This window comes from Gymnoscopelus braueri (assembly GCF_963280865.1).
Source record: "Gymnoscopelus braueri genome assembly, chromosome: 9".
Taxonomy (NCBI): domain Eukaryota; kingdom Metazoa; phylum Chordata; class Actinopteri; order Myctophiformes; family Myctophidae; genus Gymnoscopelus; species Gymnoscopelus braueri.
Genome location: NC_137610.1, coordinates 12,384,914 through 12,410,947, shown reverse-complemented (window position 1 = coordinate 12,410,947; position 26,034 = coordinate 12,384,914). Strand labels below are relative to the sequence as shown.

General features: G+C 45.1%; 1 protein-coding gene across 1 annotated transcript in view; it reads left to right on the top strand.

Moving 5' to 3' along the window:
• The window catches only part of shank3a (SH3 and multiple ankyrin repeat domains 3a), a gene marked incomplete at both ends in the record, with an annotated part of 292,264 nt that overhangs the window by 160,543 nt on the left and 105,687 nt on the right, over window positions 1–26,034 (top strand). Inside the window, 4 exons of the mRNA XM_080438621.1 lie at window positions 2,388–2,465; window positions 3,646–3,712; window positions 5,532–5,773; window positions 6,611–6,777. Of these exons, the coding sequence (XP_080294747.1) occupies window positions 2,388–2,465; window positions 3,646–3,712; window positions 5,532–5,773; window positions 6,611–6,777 (554 nt within the window). The remainder of the gene's footprint in view (window positions 1–2,387; window positions 2,466–3,645; window positions 3,713–5,531; window positions 5,774–6,610; window positions 6,778–26,034) is intronic.

Genomic DNA, 26,034 nt, shown 5'->3' with positions numbered 1-26,034 from the left:
TGTGTGTGTGTGTGTGTGTGTGTGTGTGTGTGTGTGTGTGTGTGTGTGTGTGTGTGTGTGTGTGTGTGTGTGTGTGTGTGTGTGTGTGTGTGTGTGTGTGTGTGTGTGTGAGTGACTCAATAAAGAAGAGAGTCATCAGAGTCACGGTGATGATTATGGAGCAGGGATAGTCCTGCTGTTAATTCTGCTCTCAGTGTTAAATTACATATTGATCGTTCATCAGCCAGCACATAAACCCATAACCCCCAGTCCATGGCTTCTTCTGCCGGGGGCAGGGGTGTCTATCCACTCTCCAATTGTTAATCCTATCATTCACAGACTCTTAGCTCTGTGACATTTATCTCTGTAAAAAGAATGTTTTTAACTGCATATTACCCTGTAATTTAACCTGTGTGTGTGTGTGTGTGTGTGTGTGTGTGTGTGTGTGTGTGTGTGTGTGTGTGTGTGTGTGTGTGTGTGTGTGTGTGTGTGTGTGTGTGTGTGTGTGTGTGTGTGTGTGTGTGTGTGTGTGTGTGTGTGTGTGTGTGTGTGTGCGTTTTTGCGTGTGTACGTGCGATAGATTATTGTATCAGGAAGACACCTCCACTCAGATGCTTCTATGTTTAGCTCCTTCACAAATGTGTACCCTGAAACTAGCAAGTCCATACTCTTGGCTTGGTTATTTGTGATTTTCCATCAATTTGCATTGTGGGTTAGGGATGTTAATGTATAAGTTAACTTATTTTCATTCTATAAAATGATTTGGAGCAAAGGTAATTTTATTTTAGCCTGTAGGCAGCCGCCATGTTACGAAGTTGCAACTGCTTTATGATTGCTGCCCATAGTGCTGCTTTACAACAGTAAATACAGGGGAAAAGAAAGAACTTTAGGCACACCTTACGCACAAGATAATGGGATTTCCATTCCATCTTTTCACATGATAACACTGTGTTTTGCAATAAAATTATGATATGGATCAATATTTTAGCTTTTTGTTTACCAAAATAGAATGGTTTGATGACTGATGCAATTACATAATAGGCACGATGACATGTGCAGCACGGCAGAAGATTATCTACTGTAGTAGATTGTGACAGCAAACTGTGTATGTATGAAATGAACTTTTCTCTCCTGAATGGTCTTCATAATTTACTCAACAAAGACAGTTTCACGATTGCAAATACAATCCTGGTGGGTGTTAATTTGGGACCCTGATTGACAGACATTCCGGCATTCTAAAAAAGTGTATTTTATTCTTAATGGTTAATTGACCAATAATGAGTTGGTTACCGTGTAGGAAATATTGTCAAAATAGCCATCCCTTAATTGTGACCAATTTGTATGTGAACTTGTCCCCTAAAATGATAGGGGTTCACTGCTTCCTTGACTGCATGTGGCTTCTGACAGAGAAACCTGAGTTGCTTTGGGCCATTCTCCACATCCAGCTGTCACAGGCAGGGTTCCTATGAACCTAGGAGTTTCTCTATTCCCTAATTATGATGCTCATGAGTTGTGACAGTAGCTTTGAAATGAACTGAACTTGTATCAGTGAAGTGGCCATGTACTATAAAGGGCAGACCTAAATGGCACAGCGTCATGGTAGACACCCCCATGCCCACGCACGCACGCACGCACGCACGCAAGCATGCACGCACGCACGCACGCACGCACGCACGCACGCACGCACGCACGCACGCACGCACGCACGCACGCACGCACGCACGCACGCTCTCACACACACACACACACGCTCTCACACACACACACACACACACACACACACCTGATGAATGGTCTTTTACATCCTGCTATTTGTGTGCATGTGTATGCATTGCCACAGGCACACATCGTAATGACTTTGCCTGTTGAATTGTCTCTGCATGTTCCATTCTCCTGATCCTTTTATTTTCCATCTGTCAGTCTGTCTGTCTGTCTGTCTGTCTGTCTGTCTGTCTGTCTGTCTGTCTGTCTGTCTGTCTGTCTGTCTGTCTGTCTGTCTCCCCCTCTTACTCCTACAGAGTTCACTTGTAATTAAAACATGTAGTTCTATAGAGACCAATTAGAGGCTTGGAAATGGCCCACAGTGGAGCCTCATAGATCACTGTGTGTGTGTGTGTGTGTGTGTGTGTGTGTGTGTGTGTGTGTGTGTGTGTGTGTGTGTGTGTGTGTGTGTGTGTGTGTGTGCGTGTGCGTGCACGTGTGTGCACATGCGAGTGTACATGCGTACATGTATGTGTACGGTATGTACATAATGTGTGGGTGTGATTCTACCTGTGCACTCGCAAAAGTGTTTGCAAATGTGTGTGTGTGTGTGTGTGTGTGTTTATACAGTATGTGTGCAAAAGTAAGCAAGCATGGCTTTTCAAGGCTTATCTCTCAACACATCTCCCATCTGTTTTGTCATTCAGGACAGCTGTACCCGCGTGTTGTTGTTCCGAGGGGGCAATAAAGAAATAAAGAACTACAACAGCCAGACCGCCTTTCAGGTTTGTATTACGTCAGCCATCACTACGTAAAATAATTATACATTATTATATATATTAGTATATATTATTACTCAGTTTTTTTTATAGTAAGGCAGATACTAAAGGTACATTCATGAATTCAATCCGAGAACGTCAGAGCACATTCCAGATATTTGCCATGGCTGGATACAAAGCCATCATGTTTGACACATTGCACATTGTTATTACAAAGTAACATTCTTACTGGATGTACAAATGACTCCTTGTTAATATCTAGAAAATCCTCAATAATTTGCCATCTTGGCACTCTGGCAAACAATTTCTTGTTCATATATTGTCTTGTTCATTACAAATTTGCCAATGCAGCAAAATGTAAAGACAAGACAGCAAAAACACAACAAAAAAACAGTGATTGTGTCTAAATTGGATAATTAATATACTGTTGTTTATCTGTGGGGTATATAACCATTCTGCATGGTTTTACATAATAACTTTTAATCAGCTGATTCAGCAAGTTTAAATCACACACCTTTTTTTCCAAAAGTTGCAAGAGTTTGCAAAAACAGACTCTCTCAGAGTTAAGTTGCACTGAGGATTCTACTGAGCATGCTTGTCAATCTGGCTTGTAGTTTGAATTGCTGGGCTGGCAGCTTGATGACTTCTGTGTCAAATTGACATTGACACAGATTAGCTGGGCAGATCAAAGTTAATGTATTTGTACACAAGATGAGCTGGCCTTGGAGCAAATAGCCGAGTGGTTAAGGCACGTACCACATAGGCTCTGATGCCTGACTGTGAGTCCCGGGTTCGATTCTCGAGCCCGTCGGACCATTGCTGCTAGTCACTCACTGACTCTCTCTCTCTCTCTCTCTCTCTCTGTTTCCTGGCTCTCTTCACTGTGGACTATATCAATAAAGGCAGAAAAAGACCCCGAAAATATCAAAAGATTAAAACACGGCCAGGTCTTACACGGTACCCATAATACTGCTTCATATACAGATGTTACACATGGGTGGGCTTCAGTCAACCTTTAACATACACACACATACTGAGAAAGATGGAGGGAGAGAATATAACAGAGTTGAGATCCATGTGAACGAATAGGGCTGAGAAGTGGGATTAATTAACATTATATGGATTATAATGATTACTTGTTTCAATGTAAAAAAATATTTTGCTGTCTCTCCTCTCCTCTCTCCAGGTGGCTATCATAGCAGGAAATTTTGATCTGGCTGAAATTATAAAGACCCACAAAGTATCAGATGTTGGTGAGTTAACAGTGGCAGAGGCCATACTATCTACCTATCTGTCTGTCTGTCTGTCTGTCTGTCTGTCTGTCTGTCTGTCTGTCTGTCTGTCTGTCTGTCTGTCTGTCTGTCTGTCTGAAATGAGATAAGGCAGAAGACAAATCTTCACAGCAATTGCTGAAGAGGTTTGTGTGTCTCTCAGAAAGTCTTCGAGGTATTTCCTGTCTGTCCATGAAAACGTAAAAACAAAGGAAAACTCTGCCATCTAGTGTATAGAGGAAGTAGTACGCTACTCAAACGCTGAACCAAATCTATTGGGATTCTGATAGTTAATTCATTTTAAATGAGTAATCTGTCACCACTGAATTATGCAGATGAATTTTGTCAATAATTGCATCCGGGCAGTAACAACATCTAATTATGTGCATTTGGATTTCAGGGGACTCATGGCAGAGGCCTGCATACTGAGTGTTAATTTAACTCTTCCATTTTCACACTCTCAGAGTAATAATTAAATTAACATTATTTGTGTGTGTGTGTGTGTGTGCGTGCGTGTGTGTGTGTGCGTGTGCGTGTGCGTGTGCGTGTGCGTGTGTGTGTGTGTGTGTGCGTGTGTGCGTGTGAGTGAGTGAGAGTGTTAATTTAACTCTTTGTGTTCCATTTTCACACTCTCAGAGTAACACTAATTAAATTAACATTATTTGCGTGCATGTGTGTTTGTTTTGGCTGAAGCTGCATAAAAAAGCATTATATTGCTTTTATACTTGGGCTGTGAATGGATTTGGCAGACATCAAGGCAGAGTAATCTCCTTTCTACCAGATTCCAGATTCTAGTCTACTAAATGTTCCTAAAATGTGGTGTTCATAAAATCTGGCACAAGATACCATCTTGCCTTTGAGACTGCACTGATGCCATTTAGTCATTTCAGAATGCAATCTATAGACTAGACAAATAAGTCACAAAAAGAATAAAACAAGAAAACTAAAAGAGGATCTCCAGGTCACTGTTGTGTTCTAAATCAGTGGTTCCCAGACTGGGGGTCGAGACCCCCAGGGGGGTCCCTGAATTATTTTGGGGGGTCCCCAGATGATTAGCTTAATGTGCAACATTGTTTTCTCACTCAACAGTAAACAAACCAACATACACTATAAGTGTGTACAGGGTATCTGCATTTCAACGTCGAGGCGTTGTGAGCTTGTAGTTCGGCCATTTTCACAATATTTATCTGTGGAATCGAGTCAAACTAAATGTAATGCCTCAACTCCTACAATTCCAAGTGCTTGTCAGGGCGGGGGGGGGGGGTTCCCCAGTTCAGATATGATTATTTTGGGGGGTCCCGGCCTGAAAGGTTTGGGAACCCTTGTTCTAAATGACATCCCTGGTGAAATAAGCATCAGATGGAGGCTCCTGTGTCCCCTGTCTCCAAGCTATTATGTAATACACTCACTGGTTCACTTTAGCCTAAGGATAAAAAAACATATCTGTATGATGCCACCAAGAAATGTGATGCCATGCGTTCACGTCACTTTTCAAGCATTTAGGCTCGTAGTGTGAGTTCATTCATTTGGTCCATGCTATGAGCTTGTAGATTTGCTATTTTTGAAAAAGTCATGAAGATTTGTGCAAATGTTAGATTTTTTTTTTTAAGCGGATATTTGTAACTCAAATCTTTGCTTCTGGCGGGTCCCTGGAACTAAATAATTTACAAATGTTCGCTTAAAAAGTGATATATTCCAAGATTTGCACACATGTTCAAGATTTTTCAAACACCTGTCGGCCCAGCTGTGCCGACAGGTGCATTACAGGCTCTGCTGTGATACTGTGATTGTTCTCTCTCAGTGCCTTTCAGGGAGACTCCCTCCTACACCACCCGGCGTCGCATGACGCCCGGGCCCCTGCCCTCCCCCCGCTCCCTGCTCCGCTCGGCCAGCGACAACAACCTGAACGGGGACCACCATGACCACGGCCACGGTCACGTGCAGGTCCCACGGGAGATGCGAGGCCGCCCGGGACACTCCCCTGTGCCCTCGCTCCGCAGCCTGCCCGCCCTGCAGCACAGCAGCCTGGGTGGGATGGGAGAGGTGAGTGGTTTGTGTGTGTGCGGGTTAGTGTTTACATAGTTTTTTGTTTAGTTTTTCTGAACAACTATTCATGGTCTGGGGATACACGTGCAGTTGCCACCTGACAGGGTGGAGTTTCACCAGGTGGTCCTAACACATGTAGAGGAGCACACTCTGCTCCCCCAGTTCTGCTCCCTACTGAACAGGTGCCCCGACAAACCTGTAGGAGTTGCTAGTGCAGCGACTTATAAAGTCCTCCTCTGCAGCCTGTTCACCCACAAACACAGGCAATTGTGTTTGTTGGGACGAACGGCCAAATGAGAGACACCATAGAGGAATCTCCATGGTGGGGGGCAGAAACTTTGCCCCTGCATGACAGGGACGCCCCCCTGTGTGTGTGTGTGTGTGTGTGTGTGTGTGTGTGTGTGTGTGTGTGTGTGTGTGTGTGTGTGTGTGTGTGTGTGTGTGTGTGTGTGTGTGTGTGTGTGTGTGTGTGTGACCGATCTACAAGCTACAAGCGATGCGACGCGTTGTGAGCTTGTAGATCTGCTATTTTCAAACATTTGAGTACTTTTACTTTTGATACTTTAAGTATATATTGATACCAATACTTTTGTACTTTTACTCAAAGTTTACCCGGACTTTCACTTGTAACAGAGTATTTCTGCATTGCAGTATTGATACTTTTACTTAAGTAAAACATTTGAGTACTTTTCCCACCACTGAGTATTTGCAGAATCAACCTGAGACAGAATACAATCATACTATCACACTAACTGTAGTGTATTTTCCCGAACTTCACAGCCTCTGTTCCACTTTACCAACCTCCTGTCTCTCTGTCCCATGCTCTGTGTTCAGAGTCGTCACGGGGAGTTCCCAGACAGCCTCCAGAGTACAGGCAGCTCCAGATCCTCCCACTCTCGCTCACCGTCGCTCCACCACACACACGAGGACGACAAGCCCATCCCCAGGAGGTCCCACAGCCACGGATATCCCCACGGACACGCCCCCCGTGGAAGATTAAGGTCTGTTTATATTTGTGTTTCTTATGTAATGTGTACTTTTATTGTTTCCGTTCAGTGTCTAAAACAGTGGTTCTCAACCTGTGGGCCGGGACCCCCAGGGGGGTCCCCACATGATTCTTTTTTGGGGGGCGGGGGGGTCCCCAGATGATGGTGAAGTAACAATTTAAGGACTTTTGAGACCTTTTAAATACCTCAAAAAAATTAAAGAAAAAGACCATTGCTGCATCAAAAGTATCAACAAACTATACAATAAAAACTGGTCAAACATTGGCCAAATTGTCAAATAATATAAGAAAGTTGTGAAAATAGCCGATCTACAAGCCCATAACGCCTCGCGGCGAGGCGTTGTGGGCTTGTAGATCCGAGGGGCTTGTGGAACCGAGTCAAACTAAATTGAATGCCTCAACTCTTACATTCCAAGTGCATGTCAGGGTGGGGGGTCCCCAGTTCAAATATGGTTATTTTGGGGGGTCACAGCCTGAAAAGGTTGAGAACCACTGGTCTAAAAGAGCTTGATTGGTGCTTATTTTTGGGGAGGCGGGTGATCTAGAAGTTACAGACATGGCTTGGGATCGCTTGGGAGTCACACTCACATCATCGAGAAGATGAATGAGTAACAACATTCAAGGTTCCCTCTGGCAAGGCACTTAACGTCCATTTGCTCCAGTGGAGCTATAGCTTGCGAGTCAACAGTATAAAGCTGGTGGTTGGCCCAGGCAGCTCCCATGTGTGAATGTGTGTAACTGTATGAGTGTGTAAAAGAGCATTAGCCCCCAGTTCGGTTTCCCTGATCAAATGAAGGCTGCATAAGGCGGGTATTTTAACCCATTGCGTCCGGGGACGCATCTATGTCATTTTAGATTTCTTTGGCTATTCAAAAATAGCAGATATACAAGCTCATAGCGCGCCACCCTATGAGCTTGAAGATCTGCTATTTTTTTGAAAATAATAGTGAAAATGTGTGCAAATCTTTGAATATATATGTATATATACATATACAATATTTTGAGATGGGGGGGGGGGGCGCAGACACATACAGTCCTTGACATGAAAAAAGTTTGAGAACCACTGATATTATAGCAACATAAGTTTTTTTTTTTTTTTCACTGTTAGGACTTAGAAGACATTTGTAGAATCCCCCCTAAGCAAATATATATATAACAAAAATATATATATATATTCAAAGATTTGCACACATTTTCACGATAAAAAAAAAAATGCAGATCTACAAGCTCGTAGCACGGCACTCTGTGCCACGATACGAGCTTGTAGATCTGCTATTTTTGAATAGCCCAAAGAAATCTAAAAATTACACACAGATTCGTTCCCGGTATTAAAGGGTTAAGAGTTGTATTCGTCCTCTCGGCTGCCAGAGTTTGGGTTAGTGTCAGTCAGTGGGCTATAGTGTTAGGGTTCTGTCACTGGTCATTATCTCTCTCTCAGCTTTTCAAAGCAGAAAGCGCAGTGGACTGTCTAAATAAAAACACACTTTAATCTGAAATCCATACCACATAACATGAGCAGTTTGAATCATCTGTTAGCCACTGAGCGGTATGTTGCACGGCACCGGGTGATAAAATGTGACATTCCGCCTTCCATCAGCAATGCTGAATCTGGTTTATTTATTCATGAATCAGCCCCTGAGTGTGTACGAAATCATTTTCTTGTCCAATCCGTCTGCTCCACCTGCTCGGTGGAAAAAGACAATAAACACAGGATTAATATGAAACTGTAATACTGAGAAATCTGTGTTGGATTGGTTGCGGGACGAGACGCGTGTTGGTGTGCCAGCGCACGAAGCAGTCGCGTGTCGTTTGTCAGGAAGAAAGTGTCATTTAGTTACTGTAGCGAGCTAAGCTGAAATCCACCCTGCTGCTGCTGAGCGGCAGTCAACAGATTGACTATAATAGTCCAAACCTGTGTGTGTTCTCCTGTGTATGCGTGTCAGCAGTAGTGCTATACGTTACTATAAAGCATTGGTTCTCAAAGTGTGGTCCGGGGACCCCCAGGGGTCCTTGAGGGGGTTCCAGGGGGGCCTCAGAAAAAGTAGTTAATGTAGCATAAGCATTACAATAATTTTTAACCACTTTATCCATTTATAAGTTGGCTATTCAAAAATAGCAGATGTACAAGATGTGCAAGAAAAATTGTGAATAATTTTGCATTTATTTTCGCAACATAAATCCTCTCTTCTGGGAGTCCATGGCACAAAACCTTTTCAGATCAGGGTCCGCGGCCAAATACATATCATTTGGGGGTCCATGGCACAAAAATGTTTGAGAACTACTGCTATAAAGTGTCAGCAGAAAGTAACTACTAGAAAGTAAAAAAAACGTTGGCACTTTTACTTTAATTGAGTATCTAAATGTGTTATAAACTATACTGTATGTCATCTCAGATGTGAATATTGTACTATTTACTCGACCACTACACTTATTGACAACTTTAGTTCACTAGTTACTCTGCAAAACATATATTAACTAATCCATTGTGGTGTATTATTATACTGTAGGTTAAGCTATGACAGCATGTAGCACATAAAGTAATTCAAATCAGACCCACCTACCAGCTGCAAAACAAAAGTGATGAACACATGAATGCTGCTTTTACTTAAGACATTGGAGTGCTTCTTCCACCACTGCGTGTCACTGTTTAAGAGAGAGAGAGAACATTTTTGTTTAGAAAAATATTCTGGAATAAAACAGGGGGAGCAAGAGGAGACAATTTTCTCGTTCACACACAATTAAACACAATTACAACATTATTTTGATATTGAATTTTTCCTATCAAATTTTCTTACTCTGAAAAAAACATAATACAAAAGTATTCCCAGCTCACAAACATGCATGCATGCAGTGGTGTAAAGTAACTAAGTACATTTACTCAAGTACTGTACTTAAGTAAAATGTTTAGGTATTTTTACTTTACCGGAGTATTTCCAATTGTCAGTACTTTTACTTCTACTCCACTAAATCTCAGAGGCAAATATTGTACTTTTACTCCACTGCAATTATTTGTGTGTGTGTGTGTGTGTGTGTGTGTGTGTGTGTGTGTGTGTGTGTGTGTGTGTGTGTGTGTGTGTGTGTGTGTGTGTGTGTGTGTGTGAGAAAGAGGGAGAAGATCATAGAAGTCTGATGTCTGACAGGGCAATTGCATTACAGTCACAGCTCATGTGCCCCACCTTCTCTATCTCTAATACTGTCCTGTCACCTCACTCCATCTATCAAAGTCTTTCTTTTTCTTTCTCTCTCTCTCTCTTTCTCTCTCTCTCTTTCTCTCTTGCTGTCTCTGCTCTGTCACTCTCTGTCTATGTCTCTCTCTCTCTCTCTCTCTCTCTCTCTCTGTCTGACTTTCTGTCTCTCTCGCACGCACACACATGCACGCACGCAAGCACACACACACACACACACACACACACACACACACACACACACACACACACACACACACACACACACACACACACACACACACACACACACACACACACACACACACACAGCTGCCAGTGTGCAAAGCATCTAGACTAGAGAATAGTTAACATGCTTTTACTACAGTATGTCACTCAGTGCGTCTGTAGAAGTCGACTACAGTAGAACGTAGATCATGTTTCTTTTGTGTGACTTTCAAACCGTGGTTTTGAGTTGAACACAGTCGGTGCATGATCTCCTTTTGGGAAATGTATACTGGAAATGTATACTGATATTGTTTGATATTTATGTTTGATAATATCACAATTAATCAATTACATTGTTAACCAGATACTGGCCTTCCTGTTTTGGAAATTACTACATTTTCTTCTTTTAAAATTCAAAAATAGCTAAAATAGCGGATCTACAAGCTCACAACTTCATGCGATGTTGTGAGCTTGCGGATAGGCTATTTTCTCTATTTACCATATGAAGAAGTATAGTAAATGGTAAATGGTGCATTTATATAGCGCTTTTATCCAAAGCGTTTTACATAGATTGTGCATTACATTCACCCATTCACACACAACATGGCAGAGGAAACCATGCAATTAAGGCACCAACCTGCTCATCGGGAGCAATTAGGGGATCAGCGTCTTGCTCAAGGACACTTCGACACTAACTCTGGGGGAGCCCGGGATCGAACTGGGAACCTTGCGGTTCCCATCCGGCCGCTCTACCGGCCACTTACCCGTGAGCCACTGCAGCCCCTATAGGGCTTAAGTGGTTAAGAAAATATCCCTCCATCTGTTTTTCTTTTCTTTTCTTTTTCTTTTTTTTTCACAGTAGAGTGTTCAATTAGCCATCCCTTGATCTTCATCAATGCCTCATCCCATGAGATTAGCAGATTAACTGCTCCTCTCCCCTCCCTGCACTATAACTGGCATTTTGTCAGCGCTAATGTCCCTAGATAATGTGTCTTTTGGCTCTGTAGTGTGTTTTGTACTTTGCATGAGCCCGAAGATAGAAAAGGAAAGAGAAAGGCACAGTGAATGCGTGAGGACAGTGGGGGGGTACTATAGCTACAGTATGCCCGCTGTGTCTTGGCCCTATGAGCTGTACCCTGGGAAATTAGACCTCGCTCTGGTCTGCGTATTGCTTTTACGCCACAGTGTTTAGATGCGGGCAGTTTGAGTGTATAAATAGTGTCTTCACAGTGCAATCTTCTGTGTTAATTTAACTCTTGAGTGTGTACAAATGGACCCTACTACCATCTATTATTACATTTGAGGAAAGTCAGCCCTTCCGGTGGTGCGACTGAAGGCACTTCGTTTTTAATCATTTGTTTCGCCGAAATAACGACAATAACATCTCACATGTCACTACAACACCAGTCATAACGTGCGCAATTCATTCACGCAGTTATTCGTCCACTTCTCATTGCTCAACACACATTTGCCCCCTCACACCATAATTAAATCCGTCCAACAAAAAATTCCCCACACATTACCGACACACCGGAAGGTGAGACCTTTTAGGAGCCTCAAAGACGTTGCCAGGTTGCGCGAGAGTAATACGCAATCCGCTCCGCCAATTTCCCTCCGGACGACAAAAGGCCAGCAACAAGCCACCAGGTTGATGCCAAAAACACCACAGATGGGGACAGACACGCTGGATCTATATAAATAATATACCTATGCCTATGGACCTTTCAATATATTCTACATATACATGTTATATATTATTAACAAAGGCTAACCTCTTGCTAATCCAACGTCACTTCTAATAACTTCAACGCTTACAATAACCGGACGTGGCAACACTACTCCACGTCGCACACTCACACCCCCCCTGTTGCTACAACGACCATCACGGCATCACGGTCCCCAGTCCCCATAACGTCAGACTTTCCCATTGAGACAACACTACTCAGCGACGACGTTGCTTCTCAACACACAGACTTCTTCAACAACGACCAGCTCACTGGAGTAACGTGAACCGTCTCTAGCGAACCCACGGTATAGTGATCCCCCCATCGAATGTTGCTGCGCATTAAGTAGGGTACTTACGGTAGGAGTTGCTCCGTGCGGGCGAAAGGTCCTGAAAGATACATAACGTATCTTATTCAATCTTCTGTTGTATCAACACGTTACTCCAGTACCAGCTCCACGTCTTTCGCATCCCCGCTCCACTCAGGTCAGTCCCAAGTCGGCCCCCGCATCGCCCCATCATGTAGACCAGGGGGGTCCCAACCTTTCTATTCATAGGGGGGGGGGGCGCTACCCACCAAGACTCATTGACTGGCTGGTGCCTGCTATTTATATGTTAGGAAATCACTACATAATTGCAACATCACGCATTACTTCACCTGAGTTACATCTTCCGCCAGTTGCACTTCAATGTTCACATGAAATGATAATCCAGTTTAGTCTTTCATTAGCGCTGGCCAGCAAAAATCAAAATACAGCGTGTAGTCGTGTGACGGTAAACACGTTGCAGGGATCAAGGATCAAGACACCAAGGACTCGACAGTGATGTCACTACTATGCGACACGGAAGTAGCACGGCAGAAAGACCCCAAGGATTCGTCGCTGATGTGACTTCACTGACGAATCCTTGGACACAGAGACGTGCACAGATAGACTCTAGGTGGTGCTAGAGCACCTGCCCTTTGCCCTCTTGACCAGAAGTGCCCTTTTGAAAAAAATATTTTTCTGCGAAACAGAGCCTATTAACACTCAGAGGTTCACAGAGCTGTCTCCATGGCAGTGGCCGTATCTCACTCCTGGAGTCAGATAGGTCGTTGTCCTTGAATGACACCATGTGGACTCATTTTCTCCCCCATCTCTGTTCTCCTCCCACTATCGCTCACTCTCTCTCCTCCTACCGCTCTCACTTTCACTCCCTTCCTCTCCCTCGCTCTCTCTGACCTTCTGTCCATGCCCACGGTAACTCCAGGGGCATTATGGGTACCAGGGGAGTGTGAAATTAGCTTGGCCGGTCAGCAGCCCACCCGGCGGCATTGTCGACCGAGTTCCATGTGGAACTCGTCATCGCTTCCTCCATCGCTGATGCGGGTGACGCTGTCAGGGTTCCAGCAGATCGGCTGGAGGTCACGTTGACCTGTCCAAACCTTCCCTCCATTCCTAAGTGTCCTAAGGTTTGAACAGAGGGAAGGTTTGGACGGGTCAATGAGGCATATAAGGTGAAGGTCTGCGAAACAGTGTTGATTTTGACAACACATTTTGATTTAGTTTTAGTCATAGTCTTTTGAATAAAATTCTATTTAGTTTTTGTCATATTTTAGTAATCTGAAATGTTTTATTTTTTGCCTAGTTTTAGTTGTCTAAATATCATAAGATTACCAACGGACTGGCCGTTTAACCCATTAAGACCTGAGGCCGCTTCTAAACATTTTCTAAATCCTAACAGTTTTTCGGAAAAAAATGTAAAAAAAAAATGTCACGATTTTTCAAAAATAGCAGATCTACAAGCTCGTAGCGCGGCACTCGGTGCCGCGCTATGAGCTTGTATATCTGCTATTTTTGAATAGCCTAAAGAAATCTAAAAGTGACACAGATGCGTTCCAGGTATTAATGGGTTAAGGCTGAGGCGCAACGGTAGAATCCCTTTGTTATAAAATGACTTGTCTTTTATTTGTTGACGAAATTCTCAATATATTTAGTCTTACTTTTAGTCATCATAGCTTAGTTTTTATTTAGTTTTCGTCAGTGAAGAAAGGTAGTCGACGAACATTTTTCGTCATAGTTTTAGTCGACGAAATCAACACTGCTGGGAAAGACACAACACGAGGTCAGGGCCTGCTATTGTAGTATACTGTTTGTGTAACAATTAGCAGGGCTAAAAATAATTGGCCACTCTAAATTTGTTATATAAAAAAAGGATAAAAAACTACATTATCTGGGAAAATGGGCCAATGTTGCAGCAACTCATTCGACCACATAAATTACAGAACCATATGGATGTGCTTGCCTACATCAAAATCGACAGCTACAGTACTTTATGGCTGGCAACGTTTCATGCCTAAAAATTAATGTATTTAAGGCATATGACTTTTGTGTTTTCCACCCACATTGACCTCAGTTGCAAACAACACATATTCAATACAAGCCATGTTATCTGCACTGCAGACTCCGTACCAACTGGATCAGCTGACATCCTCACAACTAGACCGTTAGGCTTTAAAAAGGGAATCTTGCAATAATTACTGCTTGACCATCACAGCCAATATTGTTGTTTTGATGTTGTTGTAGTTTTTTTTTAATGCTGAGCAATTTGCAAGAGCTTGTCCTTTTTACATTAGTCCAGAAGCTGAGTGGTAGGATGTTTCAATGAGTGCTTGCAAATTAAACTTGATTGTATTAATTATGCCAATGAAAACACAAATGCACCCAAAGCACACAAATGCACAACATCCACAAACTAATACATGTACATGAATTTGCCACTACAAATGAATGCACATTATTCACAAACAAAATAGGTCTCCAAATAGACAAACTGCAGCCCACGCAAATAAGGCTTAAGGCTTCTATCCGAGGTGGAAAACCAAAAGAACACAATGGATTACTCCACCAAAATAAACCCAAAGTGCTATAAACATACACAAATTAACTCTGGTCATCACAAGACAATCAACGTTATTGCATCAACATGACAAAAGCAGCAATGATCCAAGAATAACCAACAATGAATTCCAAAAGCCAGACCAGCAAATCAAATGCCAAAGCCATATTTGGCTTTGGCATATGGCTTATAAAAATTTACCAGGTTATAATAAAGAAGTACAACAAGAAGCAAACAGCTGTGATATAAGCCTGAAAACCTAAGTTATTATTTCATAGCTTCGTAAGGTACTTACTATGGGATATCATCGCCCCCCTGGCGATCATACAGAGCACACACAGACTCCCGAATTCAATTTCCTATTGGAGTAGGGTCGTGTGACGCAAAACACCGGCGACCGGTGGTGGTATAAATACCACTGCGTCATATGAGCTCGTTCTCTTCTTCCACTCTGCTTACGCGACTGCGCACGAGCCGAACTAGCACGGAGAAAACTTGTCGAATTCCAACACAACCCAAAGCGAGGGCATTGGCGTGCCACTCCACGGGTGCTTTCTTAAAAATCAGTTTTCAGTTCTTTTAACTCTCCCGAGTTCCTTCAATTAATTTAATTTTACTTTCTTTCCTATCCTCTCCGTTTTCTCGCCACGAGGCGAAAGCTAAGCTAAGCTAACCGCTAACTCTAAGTCCTAAACAAAGCAGCTAGGCTAGCTACCTAGCCTTTGTTGTTTGTTTGCCTCGTGTTCGACGGAGAAAAATAAAGAATGGAGGCGCCTCGTCCATGCGCCATGCAAGGATGTGAATACCTCGTAGCTGCGGACGATGACCACCGCCTCTGCCTGTCCTGCCTGGGGACTAACCACGCCTGGCTCGCCCGTAACGACGGAGACGAACTCGGGTGCGGGCCCTGCAGGAGCTTCTCTGAGGCCCAGTTGGAGCGACGCCTGGCCAGGGCCGCATCGCTAGCTGCCTCAGGTAACGGCTGTGTTAGCCCCGAGGCGCCGCCCGCCAAAGCACCAAGGGCGCCGAAGGCTAGCACTAGCCTGGGGGCCATGGGCCCTCCTCTCTACTCGGCCCCACGTTCCAGTGGAGCCATCAGCAAGATCCGGGATGAGGAGGCCTTAAGGACCACCTCCTCAACCCCGGACCCAGACACCGCTGCCGAGGCCGTCGGGCCTTCTCAGGAGAGCGACTTCCTCATCTTCTCCCCCACCACCTCCATCGCCGCCTGGGGTGACACTGCCAATCCGGACTTTGGCAGTGACTACGACGGCGCTGAGGAGGACGACGAAGGCCTCCCGCCAATGGACAGAGACCTCGCCACTGCCATCGAGAGGGCCAAAGCGGGGTCGGTGAGACTTAGCCACGGGAGTGGCCCCGTCTTGCGCCGCACCGCAAGTTCCTGCGCTTTGGCTACGAAGGGAGGGTGTGCTCCCTTTTGGCATGTCACTGAGCCCCCGGGTGTTTGTGAAATGCAGGCGGCGATAGCTCCGCTGCGTCTGCAGGGTCTGCGTCTGGCGACGTACATAGACGATTGGCTGCTGGCAGCGGAATCGAGGGAACAGGTAGCGCGGCACACGGAGATGGCCATTGCGCACCTGCAGTCCCTGGGGTTCACAATCAACGCTCAGAAGAGCGTTTTGATCCCATCCCAACAAGCCACTTTCGTGGGGATATCTTTGGATTCCACCACGATGGTGGCGCGCCTGTCCCAGGACAGGATGACGAGCTTCTTGGCATGTGTGCGCTCCATGCGCCTTTGGCGCAGGGTCACGTACAGGACATGCATGCAAGCCGCGGGTCTCATGGCCTCGGCCATACATCTGATCCAGCTGGGCAGATTTTACATGAGACCTTTCCTGAGATGGATGCGGTCTCTGAGGATACCGCATTCCATGGGCTCTCGGAAGGTGGTAGTGTCACCACGCTGTGTAACGTCACTCCAACCGTGAACACGGGCGACTTTCTTGTCCGAAGGGGTCAAGATAGGCGCTGCGGTGTCCTGGAAGGTGATCACCACGGACGCCAGCCTCTCCGGTTGGGGGGCTGTCTACGAAGGCTACTCAGCCCGTGGGTTGTGGGACTCCTCCCAGAGGAGAGCCCACATCAACTACCTGGAGTTGCTGGGGGTCTTCCTCGCTCTCAAACATTTCGAGAGCCGCATCGTGGGGTGCAATGTCCGGGTCAGAACGGACAATACCACAACGATGTGTTATGTCAACAAACAAGGAGGCTTGGGTTCCCTTGTGTTGGACAAGCTAGCACGCGAGCTGACGCTCTGGAGCGTGCAACGCTTGGCACAGCTGCACGCCGTCCACGTGCCGGGCCACCTGAACAGCGGGCGGACCTGCTGTCCAGAAGGGGGCTCCGGTACGACAATTGGTCGCTGTGCCAGAGGGCCGTGGATCTTATCTGGGCCCGGTTCGGCCGGGCCCAGGTCGATCTGTTTGCGAGAACGCAAAGTGTTCTCGGTTCTTCTCGATCAGGGCCAAGGACCAGTCCTTGGGAGTAGACGCTCTGGCGCACGAGTGGCCGAGCAGTCTACTTTTTGCCTTTCCGCCCCTGACTCTGATCCGTCCAACAATGGAACGGATCAGGACCCAGGGTGGGAGGGTTCTGCTGGTAGCACCAGCGTGGGGCACGTGGAGGACGGAGATCTCTCCCCTCCTCTACGACGAGCCGTGGCCTCTCCCCCTGTTCAGAGACCTCCTGAGACAGGGTGGAGACGAGATTTGCCACGAGCACCCCCAGACTCTGGATCTGTGGGTTTACCCCGTGAGAGGTCGAGTCTAGCCTCGCAAGGCCTGCCCCCTGCAGTGGTAGCCACTATACAGGGGGCTAGGGCGGATTCTACCAGACGTCAGTACGACGTTAGGTGGAATATGTTCGAGACATGGTGCCTGGAGCAATCACCTCCGGTGGTGGCTTTTCAGGCCCCGGTGAGATGCGTTCTGGTCTACCTACAGGACAGGTTGGACCAGGGTTTGGCTTTCTCTACCATCAAGGTGTACCTGGCAGCCATCTCCGCTTGCCACGATAGATTCGATGGCCAGTCGGTGGGCGAGCACTGGCTGGTGCGACGGTTTATGTCCGGCGCCAAGCGTGCTAGGCCAGTGAACAGACCTTTGTTTCCTAAGTGGGACCTGACTGTGGTGCTGGACGCACTGTGTCGGCCCCCCTTTGAGCCTCTTGGAACGTCGGATCTGAAGATCGTGAGTTTCAAAACGGTGCTCCTGGTGGCCCTTTGTACGGCGAAACGCGTTGGTGACATGCAGGCGCTCTCTGTGAGCGGGGAATGCATGTGGTTTTCAGACGACGGCAAGAGGGTTTTGTTGAAACCCAACTTGACGTTTGTGTCTAAAACCGGCGCGGTTGCCAGGGCCCCGGTGGAACTGGGGGCTTTCCATCCTCCGCCGTTCACTTCGGCAGAGGATGAACGATTGCACTGTCTCTGTCCAGTTAGGGCCTTAAGGCTCTACTGTCAGAGGACGGCGGTCGGCCGTCTGTCGTCTCAGCTTTTCGTCTCCTTTGGCCGGGGTCAGAGGACGGCGGTGGCTAGGCCGACTCTGTCCAGATGGATCGTGGAGGCGATTCGGTTGGCATATGAGAGTAGCGGGGTCGCGGTCCCGTTGGGGCTGCGGGCCCACTCTACTCGGGGTGTTGCTGCATCTTGGGCCCTCTACAAAGGGGTGTCGATGCAGGAAATATGCTCTGCAGCTAACTGGTCGTCTCCCTTGACCTTTGCATCTTTCTACAGCCTGGACGTGGCGGCATCCGAGATGGCGCGCACGATCTTGGGTGTAGCGGCTGGCTCCAGTTAAGTGGACACAGGCATGCCTGAAGGCATGTGGTTCCTTCCTACTGGTGAGCTACAGCTAGTTCAGGGCAGGGAATGCGGGGCTTGCCGGAGGGCATGTTCTCTTTCTCTGCCTGGCTGGCCTTTTCGGCCTTCAAGGGTAGGTAACATAAACATGCCTGGTGGCATGTGGTTTCCTACTACTTGTGGATAACAGCCGGTGCAGGGGGACTGCGAGCCATGCTTGGGGTTATGTTTCTCTTTCCCTGCCGGGCTGACATTTCAGGCCCTCTCTAGACCTGCTAGGCATGGTCTGGGAGGAGGAGACCTTGGTTTCCCTGTCACGGGCCGGTCAGACCGGGGGTCTGGTCGGGTTGGTGACTAGGGACAGGACTTATGTCTGTCAGGGTCTTGCCATAAATTCTTTCACTTCCTGACCCGAAGGGTCAGGGTTGCCTGGGGGCCATGGTCTTGCCGGGGGCGGGACCTGTGGCCTTGGGCAAGTGTTTGGGTAGGGTTGGTAAGCATGGGCTCCCCGGGGGACGTTTATGTGTCCCATAGTAAGTACCTTACGAAGCTATGAAATAATAACCCTAGGTTACGTATGTAACCCAGGGTTTTATTAATAGCGTAAGTAAGGTACTTCTTTACCCCCTCTGTGCGCAGTGTGGCGTGCAGAGTGGAAGGTTTCAGAGAACGAGCTCATATGACACAGTGGTATTTATACCACCACCGGTCGCCGGTGTTTTGCGTCACACGACCCTACTCCAATAGGAAATTGAATTCGGGAGTCTGTGTGTGCTCTGTTTGATCGCCAGGGGGCGATGATATCCCATAGTAAGTACCTTACTTACGCTATTAATAAAACCTGGGTTACGTACGTAACCTAGGGTTTATATAAGTTAATAATGAATTATGATACGAAATAGAACATAACCAAAGGCATTGTTGATTGGATCCCCAAAGAAACAAAAACCCTACCACTTGACAACGGGAGGACAGCATAGGACCACCAGACCCTGGTGGTAACTAAACCCTATCTCTCTCTATATTCTTTCCTCCCATGGGGAAATAAATATGGTGAGTCTAGCTTACCTCACCTCACTCACTCACTCACTCACTCACTCACTCACATACACACCACACCACACAAGCACACACACAGAATAAAACAGATCAAGAATTAGGAAAGCAATTATAAACAATCTTTATAATTCTATAACAGACAGAACAATGGACAGAACCATCGCTACTGCCAGCGGGAATGCTTTCGATTGGATGAGGAGTGTGGAAATCTGACATGGGAGATGGCCTCAAGAGGCGGCTGTTAGTGGCTACAGTAGAATCAGTAATGCTGTATGAGACAGAGACAGTACCGCTGGAAAAGACCCTGGATGGCGTCTACACAAGAATGCTATGAATGTCACATGGGCAGTAGCCTCGGAAACCCATGTTTTTTTTTTGGGCGGTGAAACCGCCCCTATAAGTGAGATTTGGAAAAATGTACATTTTCCTGCGCTGTGATCTGGGCCCAGGAAATTTGTACAATTATCCTGCGCTGTGATTGGCCAATCACAGTCTATTCAGGACTGTGATTGGCCAGTGTCACATGACACATGTGCATAGCCCTATATAAAAAAACATAACTTGAAAAAAAACAAATATTTGTTTTTTTCAAGTTATGGTTTCGTCCATCATAAAGAGTGTTTCAATAAATGTATTTATCTTTTGTACATGATTGGTTGACTCCATTCAGTATTGTGATTAGCTAGCAAGACACCGCCCACTTCACACAGGGTGTGATTTTTTTGTTACAAAAGAAAAAAAGCCTGGGGGAGGAGCCATGCAGGAACGATGGTCTTAGGACCTTGTTATCTCCTAACCAATCAGAGTGCAGAGGGGCGTCGCTCTAAATTTGGTGACGTCAGCGTGCTCCGTGCACAGGCCGGGGGGGGAGGGGAGGGGAGGCGGGGACATAGATTGGTGAAGCAATAGGAAGCCCCGCACGAATCCGTGCGGCTGAGTTTGGATCCGCCCTTAAAGACCATCGATTGGGCTCGTTCTCTCAGTCTACATGGGCAGTGGTGGAAAAAGTACTCCAATTCTTTACTTAAGTAAAAGCACCTATACTGCAATATAGAAATACTCTGTTACAAGTAAAAGCCCAGTAAAAGTACAAGTATTGGCATCAAAATGTACTTAAAGTACCAAATGTAAAAGTACTAAAATGTTTGAAAATAGCAGATCTACAAGCTCACAACACGTCACATCGCGACATGTTGTGAGCTTGTAGATTGGCTATTTTCAAATAGCCTATGTATAAAATAGGGCTTAAGTGGATAATGTATGTTTCATAATATCATAATTTATATCTGAAAAGTAACTAGTAACTAAAGTTTTCAAATAATCGTAGTGGAGTAAAAGTACAATATTTGCCTCTGAGATGTTTTGGAGTAGAAGTTAAAGTACTGAAAATGGGAAATACCTCAAAAAGTACAAATTCTGCAAAAGTGTACTTAGTACAGTACTTGAGTAAATGTACTTAGTTACTTTACACCACTGCACATGGGCAGACCATATCAGAGACGTGGACCTCTACAGAGGGCTCCCGCGGGTCTCAACAAGGTCAGAGAGAGAAGGATGAGGCTGGCTGGGCACTGTGTCAGGCACTCTGAACTGGTAGCGAGAGAACTAACACTGTGGGAGCCAACCCAAGGCGCAGCTATAGGAGAGGACCACCTACGTAGACACGTAGCATGACAGTGGAGCTAGCAACACTGCAGCGCTCAAGACCCTAAAGCTGGATAGGAGGGAGTTGGTGTCGGCTAGTCCGCACTCTTGCATCTCATCGCATCACCAATAAGCACAGAAGTACTTTACAAGAACCATTGTTGGTGTAATTACTTTACATGCAGAGATGATCAACTATGATGGATAGACCTATATTAATCCATGTGGGTAAATTCAGGTGTTGTACAGCAATGTAGGATATAGAACACTTTGGCACTATGCTGCTTGAACACTCTTTTCACTGTCGTACTCCCCTATTCATTCACACGTCACTATTCTCTCCCCTTCTTGCTCATCTTGCGTTCCCTCTCTCCCCATCTCTCTCTCTCTCTCTCTCACTCTCTCTCTCTCTCTCTGCATTCATCACACTAGCGGTTGCTGGAGTGTAGATTATCCACAGTGTCTTACTGCAGCCACAGGGCTGAGAGAGACAGGAGAAGAGAGAGAGAGGGAGAGAGAGAGAGAGAGGGGGGGAGGCGGGCCGGCGGGAAAGGCGGAGAGGAAGAGGAGAGACTAACAGAACCTTGACTGTGGAAAATTCACATCAAGGAAGGACACGGCCGAACGCTATTGATCGGCACGCTTCATAATCTGCATCATCAAGAGGTGATGCCAATCAGCTGGCATTGATCCGTTTGCCTGTTAATCCTCTCTCTTTGTTTAGAACACTGACAATGTCCACACTTTATGCATTTGTGAATGCAGCCTATTTCTAAAATACAGCTATGTAGTAAAAGCCTGGCTCCAGATAGTGGGTATATTAAGCACACTCCTGACACTCATGACCTTTTAACACGCAGACACGCAATAAACATTTCATGGTTTAACAGACAAAGATAGTTGAACACAAACTGGTGAAGGGAGATCCTGTATCTGTACAGACTCGATGGTCTCTGCAGACCCATCTCCTCACTCACACCAAGGTGGATTGTAGAGTTATAGTGCGATCGCTCCAATCTGCTCTCTGTGCTAATGTCCCATAACAGCGATATATGAGCTGAGCATGCGTCTGAGTGCAAATGGATCCTGAATGCAATTCTAATATGCTCTGCATCATGGATCCACGCACAATTGTCTATGATAGCCCTAAACACTCATGACCTGAGAGAGAGAGAGAGAGAGAGAGAGTTCAAAATTGTGTGCATCCTCACCCAAGTTCAGCAAAGCAAGGAGAGAATGCTTATTGTTAGGACACTGGTGTGATGATGATTATGATTGTGTTTCTAATGTGCTCATCTCACCTTAGAGAGCAGGGCTATTTGAGGAAACCTATTTACCTGAGGGGCCAGATGCCAGTGTGAGCTATTCAGGATATCACAAAGCAGCTTAGTTTGATAGCATCTCTGGAAATGGCACCTAACGGCATTTGAAACTGCATCTATAGCGTTATATTGGCAGTTCATAGCTTTTTGATATCCAAAATAAAACAGCCACGCTCATTACCTAATGTTTAAAATGTTAACCTGTCATTGATCTTGTCCTCGCTGCTGATAGCTGGCATGTAAGTTATGTAAGTCTTTGAAATAATTTTGTGGACACATTTCTATTGATATTTGTATATTTATTTACATGTGGCCCCGCACCTTCTGGACTGTCGGGCTGACAGAGATAATTACTGAAATAAATGACATACCGGTAGTAATGTTAAAGGATTTTTAAAAGCCCCCTCAGACTTAACTAAATGAGAGCTTGCTGTTTCTACTGACAGCTGACTCTGGAGCTAATATTCTCTGCAGGACCAAGTACTAAAAGATAATAGGTATATTTACAGTATGCCAAACTTACACTTTAATTCATACAGGATGTTACAGGCATTTGGGAAGATATAATTGACATCCTCAAAGAACAGAATGTCATCTGTATATAAAGAGATTAGGTGGTTTCTAACATTTAAACTAAGTCAATGGTTTAATTAATCATGGCTACCTTAAAGCACAGACCAGTGGTATCATGGAAACAATAAATAGCATTGAACTACTGTAAGTGGGTCCCTTTGCAGGCTGTTTTTAATGCAGAACACAAATGATCTATAATTACACAGTCTGATGTGTTATTAGTGTGGTTGCCTATTATAGGCGAGTGGTTCTCAACCTGCGACTAAGGGGGGTACCCACATTATTTTGAGGGTCCCCAGACAATTAGCTTAACTCTTTGCCTGCTAAGGCGCAGCCTGCCATGGACGAGAAAGACGATTTTTTTCTCACACAAAACCAGGAGATAACGTGATCCAAAGATATCTGCTCCGTTGACTTGCTGTTTAAAGTATTTGGGAAAAAGCCTGTATCTCGGCTCCTGTGTTTTACTGTGTATTTTTGCCGAAACATACTATTTTTAACGGGGTATAACAAGCGAACAGGAGGTCGCAATGACATTCTTTTTTTCTTTTTTTTTTGAGGAAGCACAGTGAAACCCTCTGTGATTAGCAACCCATCAGGGGATCGATCATACTGGAGATAAATATTCTGTGACTACTTGAAAAGGTAAGTAAATTGAAAAATCGTTGGCAGTCTGGGCCTTATTTAGTTGTATATACTCTGGCAGTGAAAGAGTTAATGTGCAACATAATCTTTTCACTCAACCATAAACAGACCAACATATAGTAGGTAAAGAGAAGTCCAGTGCGCTTCAGCCAGTATAGAGGGTAGAAGGGCTCGTCGGTGCTCAACAGGGACAACTTGCTAGCCCCACTCAGAGAGTGGGCAGGGTCTATGGTCTGGAACCAGGCTAACAACTTGCATCAGAGAAAATAATACCTGGGCACTTCAGGAGAGACTGCCCAAATAAAATATACTAGAGCACTCGACTGGTCTGCACGTGTTTTATTGTTTTGCAGGGGTGACTGATGTTTCGTCTTTTTCAGAGTCAAACAGAACAAAGGAGAGAGAGGAGGGTATCTACAGTATATGCCCTCCCCCTTGATGATGTCAATGTCCGCCATTTTGCATAGAAAAACAGTGAGCAAAATAATATACAATATATAAAATAGAGACATCCACCACCATAGACAGTCAATTGTATTTCCTTGAAATACATGAATATACAATACATAATAAGCCTTTAGTGTTTTCCCTTTTTAGATATGGGCTTTAGCATTTTTCAGGGTATATTGCCATATTTCTATTCTTATAGATATAACGGTTACATTTAACCCACCTGATAAAAACAGTAGGCTAAAAGCCAAAACAAATCAATATGAGGATTGACAATCATTTGTAAATCTTGTTCTGGATATTATTTTCACAAAAGAGCCTAAAAGAACCAGGATATAAAACTAGAGATCACAAGAAACAGGAGAGGTTTGGTTGGTCATTTACTCCCTCGGTACTGTAGATGCTGCATTAAAGGAGAGAGCCAGCCTAGAACAGTATTGGGTTTGATGTGCCCATAATAATTCACCAACATACCTGATGCGTTTGATTTTTTTCCATAGAAGCCCCTGTTGTCCATTCTGGAGACCTCTCCCACCGGCAGAATGGACTTTTACTTGTAGCATAATCCTAATTCGGCTATTTTCGTTGCTCCAAACTTATTATTTTTTGTGTCCTGGCACTCACACATGCACTGTTTGTCACTTATGAGCTGCCGTTCCTACAGAACGGCTCTGATGCGTGAACTCTCGCGAGATTCTCGCGTCCTGCAAGATTTCGCGTGTAGCGCTCCCCCTCCCCTCATGAGTGACAAACAGTCCTTTAAGGTTATAAATCCAAAAGGCTTCCCTTTGCAGAAGTTTTTTGATGATATCGCCTCCGTAGGGGGTAGGGTGACTTTTTCGATACCAATGAATTTAAGTGATGCAACTGAACCATGATTTGCATCCACATAATGATGTGCCAAAGCATAGTGTTTTTATTGCGTATTGCGGTCTTATGCTCACCAATTCTAACTTTTAGTGCTCGCTTGGTCTGGCCCAGATATACTTTGCCACAAGGGCATTTAAGCATGACGTGGGTGGAATGACAATTGATGAAGTCTTTTAATTTCATATTTGGTCCCCTTGAGTGGGTGATAGAATTTTTATTTTTTGTAGGAGCTAGAACAATGTGAGCAGTAAGTGTATACAGGATATCTGCACATTTCCAAAGTGACTATTTAAGGACTTTTTAAGACTTTAATCAACAAACTATACTGTACAATAGAAAATTGTCAAACATTGACCAAATTGTCAAATATTACCTAAGAAAACATTTTGATTATTTTTTTTAAATAGCTGATTTACATGCTCACAACGCCTTGAGTTGCGAGGCATTGTGAGCATGTAGATCAGCTATTAATTTTTTTTTGTCACAGACTATGTTTTGCACCCTGTTCGTCCGTCCGTGTGTCCTTCCGTCAGTGTGTCCGTCCGTCCGGGTGTCTGTGGACAGCTAATCTCCGCCACCGTTGGACACTTGACGTGAAAATGTTCAAATCAGCCTTGTGGTGGCGCTATAACAGGCCGATTCATGTTTTTACCTATAACTAGACGGATCTGTGGATAACTTTGTATGCGCACTCCCTAGAGGTGCATACAAAGGGGTGAAAAAGTGCTCCGAGGAGCACTTTTTCTAGTTTTTTCTGTGGAACCGAGTCAAACTAAATGTAATGCCTCAACTCCCACAATTCCAAGTGCTTGTTAGGGTGGGGGGGGGGTCGAATATATGATTAAATATGATTATTTTGGGGGGTCGTGGCCTG